Below are 15,617 nucleotides of genomic sequence, written 5' to 3'. Positions count from 1 at the left end.
TAAATTTCTTGAAAGCCACTATGTTCAGAAATCAGAATGYCATTTTAAAGTCCTCTAACAGTTAGATTATAACCAAAGAGAGGTTGCACAGTCTCCATCCTTGGAGATATTCAAAAGCCATCTGGACACAGTCCTGAGCAACGTGCTCTACGTGACCCTGCTTGAGCAGGAGGTTGGACTAGATGATCTCCAGAGGTCCCTTCCAACCTCAACCATCCTGTGATTCTGTGAAACTGTATTGCCACTGGGACACAAAGATTTCATAATAGCAGCAGGAAACCAAATGACAGAGTAACAGGCAGCATATTCGTCATCATTAAACCACTTAGTCTTGTGAAGAAAGCTGTCAATGAAAGCTCTAAAGAAAGTGCATTGCCATAATGAAGAATTTCATGTATGACTTCAGTATATACACTCACACTACCAAAGTGGGCCAGCAAACATCTGTAGCCACCGTTCTGTTACAAAATCTATTTAAACCAGAGAGGTTTCTATGCTAGCATAGAGATCCAAGAGAAAATTCCTGAAGTGAAAAATAACTGCTCTCAAGAGATTTCACATCCATTCTGTGATAATTCTCACTGATTACTGTTTTATTAACAAAATTGACAGAGGTAAAGAACTGCTGCTGCAAATAATACGTTGGTAGTTTAGATCTGTATCTACCATTTTTACATGTAATATTTTCCTGAATAATTATTCATGGAAGTCTTTGAACTCTGAGTCTTCATTATTCACTGTGTGCAGTATAGCACTTGCAAATCTTTCAGACATCTTTCTTAAACCATAATCCTGTTTTTATAGATATTGCTCAAATATTTTTTTCTTTTATTGCATGCAAACTGCCATTACAATAAAGCCATTTCAGCACTTTTATTATTGACCAATTTTAACAAACATCACTGTTCTGAAAAAAGTTATTTTCTAGTGATGATTGTGTACAGAAGGTACGTGAATATGGTATGTGAAAAAGGTGTATGAATCTCCACGCATTCCATGTCTACAGAGAAAACAGTGCACCCAGATATTAAGTAATGCTTCTAGAGAATTAGGTTTAATACAGTAAGTGAAGTAGCTCTTCCTTCTAAAAAGTGGGTGAACTTTACCAAAAAGAAGCACACCTGTACTACATATTTGGCATATGCAAAGTGGAGACATGGTAAAAGAACTGCCTAGCTCTCAGAATTGCCATGGGAATTTTGAGGCATTTCTAGCAATGTCTGTTGTACACTACCAGACTACATGCCCATTAGGAAAAAAAAGTTTGAAAGTTTGTCTGCAGAGTGGTAGCTTTTTTTAATGAACACCAGGAATAACAAAAGCAAATACAAAGAGACAGAATCACTATTTAACCAAAATGATTATACTGAAAACGTAAAAGTTTTTCTACTAGTCATATAATTCTGCCTTAACATGTTTCTAGTATTTTATTTAACAATTTGGCTATTTGCCAAAAACAGCACCTACAAATTTTTTATGCCTACCTTTGTATTAAAATCTATACGCCAAGGTAATCTAGAGATGGATCTGAGGGCAAGTATTGCCACCAGAATAATTTATTTCGTTGGCAGCCTACTTACTMCTTCCTTTTTTCACACAAGCTTTTCAGATAGGAGCAGAGAGAAGTGAATTGTTCTGGAAGTCTACGCCTGTAGACCCTGTCTCCACTTCTGTCATTGATGGGCATGACAAAAAATGCAACCTCTCTCACTGAGCAAATGCACTTGTCCAGTCACCTGCAAGGAATGCACATGTCCAGTAAGCATGTGATGGGGCTGTAGGTGCTTCCAGTGATGAAACCAACTAGATACACAGCAACCACTATACAGTCATACTAAAAAATATTAGCAAAAATTGTATTCTGGTCACATAACAGTGACATATCAAGTGATCTGCAGATACTTGAACACACGCACATGTGTTTTTCCCGCCTCATCGTAAGGAAGGACATACTGTTCTTAGGTGCTTTAAAAACTGCTAACAATAGTTTAGGACTGCTGTTTTCACAACTAATAAGTACACAACCTTGAACCTTTGAACAAAAGAAGATTCTAGACATATTCTTATTTTTTCCAAAGTTTTAAATGAAAGTATGACACTATCTATGCATAAGACAACACTAAATACTATTGTGTGAGATGTAGAGAAAGAACATTCACATGAGACAAATTTTGTATTTCCTTATCCAGGAAATAAATTTATTTTAAAGGAAAAAGTTGTACAGAATTAGCCTTTTTAAGTTGTGAAGCTAACTTCTCAAAGCATTTAAGAGTGCAGGAATGGAAGCAACTGACTTCAAGATATACCTTACTTTGCTTAAGCACAAAATTCGCAGACTTAACATGAAACTTCTCTTAGTCTTCCTTGAATGGTTAGTTACTGTCTCATGAATTTTAAATTGACTTGATCTTCAGAACTTGATAAGCAGTCTAAAATAATTTATGTGCAGTAAGTACAAAACCCTTATATCTAACCAAAATAAGGTTCAGCTAATCATTGCTCATGGCAAAAAAGTCTTTTGACTATAATATTCCAGGCTAAATAGAACACCATCACTCACCTTTACACCTGAATTTTTGGTGTGTACTGCCTATGTACTCCATTACACAGTCAAGGCATACGATCTTTTTCTAGCAGTATGGGCTAGGAGAAGCAAGCCTTGCATTTTCTTACTGTTAGAGGTAAGGCTACAAATAAGCATTGGGTCAACCACTTCCCTTTCAGTACCTTGAGAAAGTGAGAATTTGTTTAGATGTGAGTGAGGAGTCGATGCAGAAAGCTTATTTGCACATGTGCCTTGAGGAATAATGGTAACTATGAAAATAGACACATTTGCTTTTCTTCAAACAATTCTGTGCGCAATCATGTCATTAGTAGTAATACCAAAACAACTAGTCCTCAAGTAGAAGCATAGAAAGAAATACTACTGAAGCAGCCTCTGTTCTGTTTGAATTAATGATATCTTGTAAGCAGAGCACATGAGTTAGCACTTTCAGTGTTATCCAGCTGGACTTCCACTGAACAAAAACTTTGAATCTTTCATATCTTTATGAGCAGAAGAAAACATTGTGGGGAAGCTCAAAAGCACTTCCTGCTGTCCACACAGAGGGGCAGTTTCCATGAGCAACTTCACAACAATGGTATTTCAGATTCCTGGAAACCTTAGTAGTTGGGGGAAGAAACAGAGAACTAGTATAACTACTATCTGGTTCAAAAAAAAAAAAAAATCCATGAGTTAAGAAAAAGCTCATTCAGTCAAGTTAGCAAATGAAGTAAAGAGCTATAAATGAGAAGCTGGGGAAAAAAAGGTACATTCTCACAGGTCCATGTCACAAAACCTGGGCTTAAACCTGGGGCAAAAAACTTTGTCAGTGTTCCCCAGCTGCAGTTTGTGTGGTATTTCATTTCTCACTGACCAGTTTGGAGGAGAGGAAAAGTGTTTCTAAGGATGCCTACTAGTGTGTTTCTTCTCCCTAGATTAAAAGTTTTAATGCAATAAGACTGTGTACACAAAAAATATATAGGATAACTGTCTCTTAATACTACAGCATTTGCCAGCACAGATTTGTTTAGTTTAGCAGAGATTACCCAAATAATGGGTATCAGTCTAGTTACCACTGGTTAGCATTGGTGATGTACAACCCTCACAGGATGTTCTGAATGCCTTATTAACATTTATAGTCTTTACAGATAGCAAAGTTCCTTGAAAAAAATCAGCCTGTGAGTGCAGTTTCTGGGCTGTCCGCCGCAGGCTTCAGCTGAAATATCTGTAACCAGTATTCCAGCTACAATACAGGARGGGAGGGAAAGTAACCTCCTTCTGGTTGTGAAAAAATCATCCATCTTGTGAGGGCAGAAGAACAAGCAAGTCTGTTGGATGCCCGAGAGGTTGCTATACACCTTAATCGAGCTTCTTGGTGAAGTCTGGTATGTAGAATCACAAGTGCATGACACATAAGATAATTAACTTGCATTTAAAATTATGAACTCAAGAAGAACATCTATATCCTGAATTCTTATACCAGTACTGGCTTGCTTAATTCAACCAATAAGTAAATGCAATCAAGAATTGAGAGGCCAAGTTACTTGTTCCATTATCTGACTTGGACTCAAGTGAACCTGCAATCCTCAGCAATGGCAAAGCACACGCATGATCTCCATGTACTTGTTTTTGTATACCATATGAATTCAAAGTAAAAGTAGTGTATTTGACTGACAATGTAAATGCTTAGGTATTTTCTGTGAACTGGATAGTTTGCCACATGGGAAGGTGCTTTGGAGGACTACAGAGACCCACCTCTAGTCACTGTCAAACAGAGAACAGAAACCCAGGAGGCCATCTTCAGCATGGTCTTCTTTTATTAGGTATTCAACTTTAATTATCAGGTGGGCAAAAAGGCACAYATTTATGATTTAACCTTGTTCTTCACAGATACCAAAAGGACCTTACAAATAACAAGAATAACTGTCCATATGACTTAAATGATTTACTCCAGATGTTTGTTAAGTGGTGGGGTTTTTTTGCAAGGCAAGGAAACCACAACCATTTCTAAACTCTAGAGAATGAACCAAAGGTCATATCAATGCTATATTTTACATATCTGTTCAATAGAGGTAGTTTCTTCAGAAGCATCATCTTTATTGGCCACTACTGATCCTGCTGAGCTCCAGCAGATCACAGGCATAGCTTTTTCTTTGCAGTATTTCACATGAAGAATTTCTTCCTAATCTCCTCAAAATTCTGGGCAACTTCATCTAATGAATTTTAAGCCTCCAAAAAGAATTACTGAGTGATGGGAAAGAGAGGGGCAGATATGAAAGATGATATAGAAGTCTGAAAAGAGAGACAGAACTTAAAATGGCAAAAAATAAATGTTATTTAAAAACCCTCTACTTTGTGATTAATAGTTGTGACAAGACACAACAACAGCTGATTATGTATTCTTGTGAGGTTTGACAAGTCCCTGCCTAAAGTGTCTTGTCACCGATTGGTAGTGTATAAACCTATCAAATAAAAAGTGGCTCTGAAATTCTTTTGTGCAACATTTATCTTCTCCAAAAGTCTTATGCAACAGGTCTTCAGCTGTGTTTTGAACTTGTTTAGGAATATATGACATTTGAAAATAAGACTACCAGATCATGGAAATGTCAATATGGAAATTAAAGACTCCTGCATTATTCACATCTAAGTCTAAGAACTACGTTTTCGTTGTCAGATGTAGTTCAGTGAGTGCTTCGAAGTGCCTTAGCCTTCAGAGAGTGTATTTTATAGTTTTGAGAGTGAATTACAACTAAATCTTCCTGAACTATCTGATAATTTGGTATTAGCATTTGCAAAGTGGTTGATTTGTAGCTTTTCTGATCCATATAGGTTCAGCTTCTTCTAACCTTTCTCCTTTTGAGGGGATTTGGTTTCATACTGTTTAGAACATTTTTTAATTGAAGCAACTGCCCGAATACAGGAAAAGGGTGGCATTTCCTACAAATGTTTAACCAACTCAAGTTTGTTTTGTTTTTAATTTCTATTCAGTTGATTTCTATAGCTGAAAAAAGGAAAGACATAGGCAGACTTATATCTTTTTCTACTCAAATCCCCAGTGATCTCCAGGGATTAGAGATGTGGACTAAGAAGTCGCTACCTCATTAGAGAATGAGGATGAAGCACAAACTAATTTTTCTTCTCAGTTTCAAAGCACTCCACGAGTTCCAAGAAAGTGCTAACAACTCCTTTCTATCTGCACTTGTGATGGAGACGCAAAGATCAGAAAGATTATGTTTAATGCATTCCTTGTAACAACAGTCTTGATATGCAGACTCTACAAACCCTGAGTAAAGGGTTTGAAATGAGTGGATGACAGGCAGGCTTCCCAGAAAACGAATGTTCATAATAAAGTTAAAGGAGTTTTCAATAGAGCAATTCAACAGAATTTCACATATAAGAATGAGGTAGATTTGATAATTTTATACTAGTAAAAAAGTTTAAGTTAGGCCATAATTGTCAGTGCTGAAGAAGCTGTTCACATTCAAGTTTATACATGTCATTATCAGGTAAAGTTCTGCAGCTCCAGAATTACAGGCCTGAACAGGTACCAACTGCTTTAGTACTGGTTTCATCAGTACTACCAGTCAAAATAAACYTTCCCTCCCAGAAAACCTTGAAGGTCTGGTTGGTGCAGTATTTACAAGACTACTTTAGCAGAAGCATCAGAAATCAGAGTGCTGGTGTGGAAAGCATCACATTCAAAAGTAAGACAAAAAGCACTCCAATGTCAATGTTATGGTGTGCTGGCGCTGAAGTCAACATTACAGCTTCAGATCGCTTGAGATCAGTGCTTTTATCTTCTATGTATAGTAAAACAGGATTATAAAGCAAGCCTTCTGAAGATGAGGTATATTTCTTATCCTTTTCATGTGAGCTCCCCTTCCCCATTACTTGAGTAACAACCCACTTCAACAGTTTTCCTTTTTCCCTTTGAAGGGATATTTCTAATTTGTAGTGAAATTTGTGGTCTTCTTTTGGGAAGCAATCTTCTGTGGCAGAGAAGGGTCTCAAAGTTTACTTCTGAAGATGTTACCTCAGAAAAATATTCCTTGTCAGTTCTACAGAGCATATCTGACAAAATCTTTCAACATAATATAGACCTTTGCATTGGGCTTACAATTCCAAGAAACAATGAAAACCTCAGACTGACACTAATACATATAACTTTTGTAAGCAGATATTTGAGGTAGCTAAAGAAATATTTCCTGCAGAACTAAAGGGAGCTCCAACTACCAACATGCCCAGGATGCACAGAGGTATGCAGGATGAACATGCTCCTTGCCTGTAAGGACAAGGGCTTGCAAAGCAGTACAACTAGCAGAAGTATCCAGATGAAAAAAAGGCCATCAGCTAACTATCACTCAAATTACAGCATTTAGTTTCCTCATGTTTTCTCTTTCAGCATGAAAGGTCTCCCGGGGAGATTATGATAAATATATTTTCTTTAACCAATCTACAGTTAAAGTTAAGCCTGCATATTATACAATATCTAATGTATATTATACAAAGGACTGTATTCTGCTTTGATTTCCCTAAAATTAACTTGAGATAATTTCATGATCCAGTATGTTTATAATTAAGTATGTATATTACCCATACACACTGAAATAATACCCCAAAAGGCTTCAAACTGTCATATAATTTGTCTGTGTRCATGTCAAATACACTTCACTAACTTCTGTTGATTCAACTGAAATGCCATTCTAAATTTTTTTTCATATTTAGTTATTCTTTAAAGAATATTCACGGGATTCCAGGCCCTCACTATTTTAGGAGTTTTCTGCTTACTTTACTCAGGTCTGTTGTCTACATTTCATATTTTTGTTTTATATATATATAAATATGGAGGGGTGTGTGTACACACACATATACGTATATATTTATACGTACAAACTCCATGCAGATGATCAGATTTGCTACAGCTCAACTTTATTAAGTTCATTTGAAATATTTAGTAACACACTATCTTGCTAAAAAATTCAGTTGTACCTGAGAACATTACACATTTAGAATACCAAGTTTAGTGAATTAGCCTTCCAGACAAATAAGTGTCAGAGAAACCAAAGACACACGATACTTACAATTCTGCAAAAGAACGTTTAACTCCAAAGAACACTGTAATGTAAAAATTATACTTTTGCTTATACTTATGCTATTTACATTATTTTTAAATATTTCAGTTCTAAAAAAGGTTTATTAATAGATTGCATACTATGAAAAGCAAATTTTATGTTAGAATTAAGAAGACTAGAATAAATGTATTAGCAGTTGCCCCAGATATACAGCTCAAAGGTTGAAAACAATAACAGTGCAAACGTCATATCTGAGTCACTGGAAGGTGTTAAAGTTTTCTATGGTAAAGTTAAAGAACTTTAGGAATGAGAAAACCTTAGAAATGAGAAGAGACACAGAAAAACAATGACATCCTTCATCAGAGAAAGAAAAGAAACACAAAGATGATGCAGACTATCTAAAATTTACACTTTTAAAGCAGATCAACATCTAAATGCGTTCTCTTTCTCCTCAGGTAACGAAATACTAACAAGAAGAAAAGCAGAATCCATTTTGTGCATTGCTTTGAAAAGAGAGATTCAGCGAATGGAAGAAGTGACGGGGAGGATGGGCTTATTTCCACCCTAGCCAATAAGGAAGACCAAATACCTTTGTGCTTGTCCCGTTTATGCTTTAGCTGGGCTGGATGGGGTCTGATTCTGGCTAGAGCCTGTTCTCGATGGTTCATAAAAATAGGACCAGGAAATACAAGGGGGCCTGAGGAGAAACATTTTGCACATGCATAGAAAAACTCACAAAAATGGAAACACTGTGTTAAACAAAATTCAAATTAAAAGCAATGAAAAGAATGAATATTTTATTATATAATAATCTTGTTTTTTGAAATTCAAAAGGCCCTAATTAAAATAAATTTGGTATTTCTTGATAATAGGACAAAAATACTATGCAAAGAAATGATAAATATCCCACAATGACAGTTTTACCTGGATTTGTAAGTATGCAACTATACTSCAGGCAATGGAAATACAACAGACTCAGACTGGAGTAAAATTTGACAGTGAATATCCATTACTCTCTTTAATAGTTAAAATTAGTTTAATTATCATGCCTTACATCCTAAAATACTGCATTCAAAATACTAATTCAGAACAATATTACTACATCAATGCTAAATAAAAGAAAGTCCACAATCATAAGACTGTTCATAATTACCCTTATTTAAAATTCAGAATTATTGGTCATAAAGAAAATAGTGAGCCAAAAACATCTGTTCTGGGAAGAGAATTATTTGAGCCATGTGATTTTTTTTTGTGGTCTACTCATTCATTTTGAAATCTATTTATGTTATTATTTGAATATTTCACTTCTATGTGAAGGTCAAGTCTTTGAGAGATCTCTATTTGAAGAAAGCAATCATTTATTTAAAACTTTCTCTAGACTCCATTTTTTTAATCTAGATCTCTACAGTGTGCTGTAATGAATTAAATTGAGAATGATTATGTCTTGATCATAGGCCAGCAATCTGYTGTCCAAATCTGTACTTTTCCCCTCAACCTCAGAGGTTAGCCTGCCATCATAAATTTCTTTGGAGGCAGCATCTCCTTGTTCCAGAAGTCTGACATTCAATGGAAACCACGCATTAGGAGCTGCTAAATTCTGGCAAATGCTTCTCTCACCATTCCACAGGCATCAGACTCAGTCCTTGCTTGCATTTAAAAAAAAAAAGTGTGCATGTGATGTTATAAATAACTTAGTGAGCCTATGAAAATAAGTAATTTTTCCTTCCCTGCCCCACCATCGCTAATATTCTATTTCTTTAGTTAATCTTTACTGATAGATTAATATACGCTAACTTGCTCTAAATGCCCATCATCCCAGCTTTCCTGACCTTTACTTCATCAGCTCCTTAACTAATAGGAAACAGTATGAATAGAAATTTAAGTGGAAATCAAGACAAATCTATTTAGGTTTAGAACCTTCAGATGAAGAAACTTGTGTTCACCCACTGAGGTTCACAGGTTTTAGTATTAACTACTATAATTATACTATACTGTAATTAAAAAGGAAAATTAGAACTGTGTTAAAAATCCACTACTGCCTTTCCTCCTAGTTTTGAGTTTCATATCTACATTAGCTAATATAACCTCTCTATTTGTGCATATTTCTACTTACAACAGATTTTCTGCTGCTGTTTGTTCTACCGTGTTCGTCTGGATTCTTTATCCCAATTCAACCAAAACAGCCTGCCTTGCTAAGAACTAACTCCTCTGACAATCAAGGTCTAACATAGTTTGCTTTTTATTTACCTTTATCTTGTAGATTCTTCCGTTAGTTGTCTTGCTATTTCACTTTTCACAGCCTCCTCTCAGTCATCGCTTCCATTTAGCAGATATACCATACCACCRTCTCAATTAACATATTTGCTAGAGATTACTTTTCACCAGACCATTCACTATGTTTAATTTCCTACTTTCCATTGTTTAGACTCAACAAAAAAAGTTAGAACACTCTTTCCACCTTCTAAAGTTGGAGGGCAGACACTGAGAAGTCATCTACTGAGGCAGACCAGTAAAAAGCAAAAAAGGGGAGAGATGAATGACAGGCAAACAAATATGAAAGCTAAAAGTGTTTGGAGAACAAAAGATACAGATGAAAGCTGAATGAAGAGCAGGAGAAAAAAAAGACTAGAGTTAGAGTTAAAAAAAAAAAGTGATGGAGGACTGGGACTTGCTTACCAAGAAGCTCCTAATGAAACGAAAAGCCCAAGAAATAGAGCGCAGACCTGACAATATGAAAAGAATGAAACTAAGATAAGAACACAGTTGCAAAGAGAGATCCAAAGACTGAGATGACTGTAGGTTGAAGCATATGGGGCTAGGGTATTTGTGGGTGACTGAACAGAAAATCTATGATCACTAGAAAACTTAGGGAAAAAATTCCAAAGCTCCAGAAAATGCCTGCACAACATATAGCCAGGGGACCACATACAGCCTAAAGGCAACCTTTGATGTTTTGGCATTAAAAAGATGGCAAAAGACAGAATTATAGGACAGAAGGAGCTGAAGTACATCAGGGTGAGTAAAAGAATTATAGAAGGTTTGGGAGAGAGAGAACATACGGAATGCAAAATGTGGCCAGCTCCTGCACAGTACTAGTAAGATGCTGCCTTTAGTTGACAAGCCATTCATCTGAATTACACTCTTCTGTTCAAGATGAACCCTCTATGACAGTATCTGATCTTCTGACCAAAGCAGGATTTCTTTTTGCTCCTGGATGTCCTTACATCCCCTACATTCTCATCCACTACATAAAGAATCTGAGTCCAAAATCAAGTTAAAGGCAAGATTCCTCCATTTTGTGATAATTTGTGTCTAATCCATGTAACAGAATAGGCAAGTCTGTTCAGCTGTTTGGCTTTTTATGCATGACAAATCTGTAACATGACCACAATATGATAAGAAATATTTAATTTTGATTATATGATGACTGCATTTTCAGTTATGTGCTGGCAGCATGTAAAGGACCCCCTCTCSACCCCCCACAAATAACACCACAGGAAACAAACCACTAGAACAATTCATACAGTCCGTATCTGCTCCCTGCTTATATCCGAGGTCCCCTGTAAAAAGGGAGCAGTATTTAGAGTCTATGAATTATTCCAGTGGATCAATTCAGCCATGTGTTAGTCCTCTGGGGGCATTTTTGACAAGATAGAGGAAATGTCTATGTGAACAACAACAAAAAAAACCCAAGAACCCCCCCCCCCACTAGAAGCCTGTGTTGTAGACCTACAAGAGGAATAACAACCTATTACTCTTATCAGTTACTTTTTGGTAGCTCACATTTCACAGATAAGCAAGGGAGAGTCACTAGTAGACTCCAGTGCTGCTATGTAATATCAGGTGCTAGACAATGCAAGAAGAAATCTGCTCTCCCCTTAATTTTTTAATAGAATGTCTTTGCATAGCTAAGCTGCAAAGTCAAATGCCCCAATACTAGAAAAGGCCAAAGTTAGGGATTTTCTTTCTGGGTTCTATAGGAACCAGTCCATTCAAAATGGACCTTCTCTTGCAATGAGTTAAGAGCACAGAGGAAAAATCATTTATCCACAGAACTCTTGCTTCATTTTCAAGCAAATAGAATGCATTTATTAAGTAAGGCAGTGGACTACCGGAAAAGTTACATGATTAATATCACCTTATGTGCACTCAGGTGCTTTTGAATAGTAGACCATCTAAACACTTAGAAGTTTCACTTTTTTTTTTTTTTAAAGTATCTCTTGCTAAATAATTGCTGTTTGGCTGGCTGTGATTAGAGAGAACCAAATCCAAGGATCTCGACTGCCCTTCTCTTCTAGACCAAGGCACAGAGCATTTCAGGCTACCTGAGAAAACAGTACATGACCACATAATTGAAGGTTATATCATGAGGTGTATACACAAGCAGTAGAAATTAAAGTTGCACAGGGAATCTTTGCTTCTTCCATTTCTAACTTTTTAGTGTTTTATTTCAGTTTTTGTTCTTTTAAACACAGTAGTTTTTTGTATACATTCAGTAACCAAAGTCCAGGTCTGCATAGCACTTCCTACTGTAAAACCATATTTTTGGCTTCTGAAACATTAGTAAGAAAAAAAAGACAGTTTTTTTAATAATAAAATAGGGAAGCAGACACTTAATACAGAAAAATATTTATCCAACAGAGCAACATTTGGTAAATTTTACAGAAAAATATTTCACACATTTCAAAGTGAAATCAGGACAAATACTTAGTTTCAGTTCCACCAAAAGTGGAAAACATTCAACTGAGAAAATCTCCCATCTCGTGCCTTCAAAAAAATGAAACTTAATATTCCTTTGGGGAAGGGACAATGGTGAGGTTGCACCATTTAAGCTGCATTTTTCAAACTATGAGTAGCAATTTATTATAATGGCAGAAATATTCCTGGAGAACATCACCCTGCCATGCTGGCACTGAGGTTAAGTTTCATTTTAATTATTGACACTGTTTCAAGTACAAGAATTTCTTTTTAGAAACTCTGAAACAAACATAACTTGAAGGTCCTGGAAGTATCAAAATAAATATTTAACTAACAACCTATAGACTATAATATATTTAGCTGCACTGATATACAATGAAAATGCTATATTTGAATGGATAGTTTTGCTGTAAATTTAGGTATACATTCAGCAATGAACAAAAAATGCTGTTACTGGCAAACTGATTTCAAGCTTATAGGTGCTTGGAGAAATGTTGAATAGACTTGATAATCAGCCTACTGCAGTAAAAATCACCGAATTAACTGAATCAGTTACTCTCCAGAAAGTCAAAAACTGCCCAAATGCAAGAAGTCTCAGCTAATACTGTCTCAGTGCATAGCAGCTTTAACTAAGATTAATCGATTTCCAGGTAACTTTTTCCTTCTAGGTAGGATAAGATAGAAAGAAAATAGTTTTCCCTTTCTACAAAGGCATCAAAAGCTGAACTGTGGTTTATTACACATGAAATCTGTATCTTGGTAAGGATTATCTAAAGGCTTTTACATCACAAGATGAGACAGAGAAATAGTAAAATAGCAGTGAACAGAGACCATTTATTATCACCATATTAAGAGTTATTTCTGTACCTTTAGTATATTAGTTAAATAATAGTTCAAAACTATTTTCATATTCTTGCAGCCTGAGAGAATTATCTTTAAGCAACAGACTGAAATCTTATTGCTTCTAAATCTTGACTGCTCCTAAACTATATTACTTTAAATATCAATCAGAAAGAGTCATGGAAATGGCTGTCAAAATTAGCTCACTAAGTAAATGATGATCTTAGCTTCATTACTTTCACTGTACAAGGTGTATTCCATATACCTGTTTACAACACATATGAACCAATTTTTCACCACAGTATATACTCCCATACATTGCAAAACTGAGGGTTTATTTTAAAGACCCCAAAGACTGATGTACCATCATTATTATGCAATTTGTTTCTTTCAGGTCTATTTTTAAATTAATACACTGTATTAATTACAATAATTCAGTTTAATGGAATTCAACTTTTTTTTGTTAAAGAGCTATTGCTGTCTTACATAGGCTTTAAAAAGTTTACTAGTAAACTGAATATATTTACAAATGTAATCTTTTGTGTATACTATGGTAATACCTTAAGCTGTTGACCCAGGAATTCTACAGTCCACAAAGGCATAATTTCATGCCCCAAGACTATGAAAATTGGTGTTTTGTCATAAAGAAAAACCCTACATATCCTAACTACGTTCAGAACATTCTAACACATGGAACTTCCTCACTACCAGGGAAAGGAGGAAAGTGCAGCTACTACACTCACCTCCCACCACTCCCATGAAGTCCTAGATCAGCTTGAAAAAAATCCTAAGAAATTTCATTGTATGGTGCAGATCCTCAGCAGCTCCCTTACTATCTCTCTTAATTTCAAGTGAGAAGTGAAAAGCTGAGAGACATCCACAAATAATTATGTTGAGGTATTCTGATTTATCCATAAAATAGTTTAGTATAACACAGAAGCTGTGATGAATACAGCTGGCTATATTTCTCGTATAGTTCTTATGCCAGCTTGAAAGAAGTAGAATTAATTTTGTGTTCCCTTCACTGTTTTTGTCATAGCCTTTAGGCCAAAAGCAGTAAGAAGCAGCTAAGCAAAGTAGCTGTCTCACTGCCACAGAAAGGAAGCAAAATTGGTCATCCAAACACCCTGTATTTATTTGTTGCACTGACAAGAGCACATAAATCTAACCAATATTATTGGCACGGACCCTCTTAAGTTTGAGATGATAAACTTATCTCCCAAACTGAAATACTGTGTTTCATTGGTAATTTTAAGGATCTAATTTGTCATTAAAATTTCTTTCTTTAGTGAAGGAACAAAGACAACTGATTCTAAACAAAAATTATCTAACATTTACAATTCTATAATGGGAAGTATAATCTAATCTATCTCCAAATGATAGCCACAACAAAAACAAAAAATTCTTCACCATAAACTAACTACTCAGAGTGATCCTGCTGAACAGCATACGTACAGGTCCATCACAACTGCTGCAGGCTACTTTGACTTGAGAGAGGTTTGAGAAATGAAGCAGTTACCTGCTCTTTGTTGAAAATACAGTAATATTTAACTAAGCCATTGATACTGGAGCTACTAATTACAACTACTTTTCCATCCCAGAATACGTAAAAAAATTATACATATATTTTTATATATATATAAAATGTATATATGTGTGTGTGTATATATAAAATATAATTTTTTTCCCCCTGCATTGACTCTCAAAGCTTTCATAGTCTTCCTTTATAAGGCACTTGACCTAACAAAAATATTTGAATTGAATAAAGGTGATCAGCAACATTCAGTGAGGGATTCTATTCTTGACTAAATCAAATGTAATACGTGCTTTGTTTCATGCTGATCTGGCACTAAAGAACAAAAGCCATACATTAACCCATTGCAATGCAAGAATCATAAACCTAACAAATGAATCACTGCATACCTGAATGGAAGCCCTTCAGAGAGCTAATTTGGCCTTTAACTGATTTACTACAGCTTTCAGAGAAGCAAAAGGTTTAAAACCTTGCTTTGGATCTCTAAATAGCCATTTCAACAAGCAAGGATTTGTGTATGCGCAAGTTTTTAAACTTCTCGGGACAACAGTCTATTCTTTCAAACCTTAGTTTAACTTAAATTTTTCAGGTTGCAAAATTTCTCACACACCAAAATGAAAATCTAATGGATATTTGAATGAATGTTCCAGGTCTCTCTCATGAACCAAAACAGTAACGTAAGAGTTCAAGAATGGTGCTGTTCTTTCCACAGAGTCATGGAAAACAACAGCATCTTTGGAGGGAGAAGCAGCAGGCAACTCCAACATTTTCACCTGATAATATCTGATTATCTAAATCAAGACCTCCGTAGTTGCAAAAACACTATTCCCAGCTTTATCACATAAGTCATTCTGAACCTAATCTCTGCCCTTCCAGGCAGACACACCCACTACACCTCCAATATTGGCAAAGGCAGGGAATTTCAGTGTTC

At 35.7% G+C, this 15,617-nt stretch overlaps 1 protein-coding gene across 24 annotated transcripts in view; it reads right to left on the bottom strand.

Moving 5' to 3' along the window:
• The window catches only part of MYCBP2 (MYC binding protein 2, E3 ubiquitin protein ligase), a 218,474-nt gene that overhangs the window by 141,327 nt on the left and 61,530 nt on the right, over positions 1-15,617 (bottom strand). For 23 of the 24 annotated variants that reach the window (XM_026077432.1, XM_026077434.1, XM_026077441.1 and 20 more), the window contains one exon: positions 8,204-8,311. The exons of the other annotated variant lie outside the window; for it this stretch is intronic. In XM_026077432.1, coding sequence (XP_025933217.1) covers positions 8,204-8,311 — 108 coding nt within the window. The remainder of the gene's footprint in view (positions 1-8,203; positions 8,312-15,617) is intronic. 24 annotated transcript variants of the gene reach the window in all.

Source organism: Apteryx rowi, unplaced genomic scaffold, assembly GCF_003343035.1.
Source record: "Apteryx rowi isolate R43461 unplaced genomic scaffold, aptRow1 scaffold_453, whole genome shotgun sequence".
Classification (NCBI taxonomy): Eukaryota; Metazoa; Chordata; class Aves; order Apterygiformes; family Apterygidae; genus Apteryx; species Apteryx rowi.
This window is presented reverse-complemented; position numbering and strand designations above follow the sequence as displayed.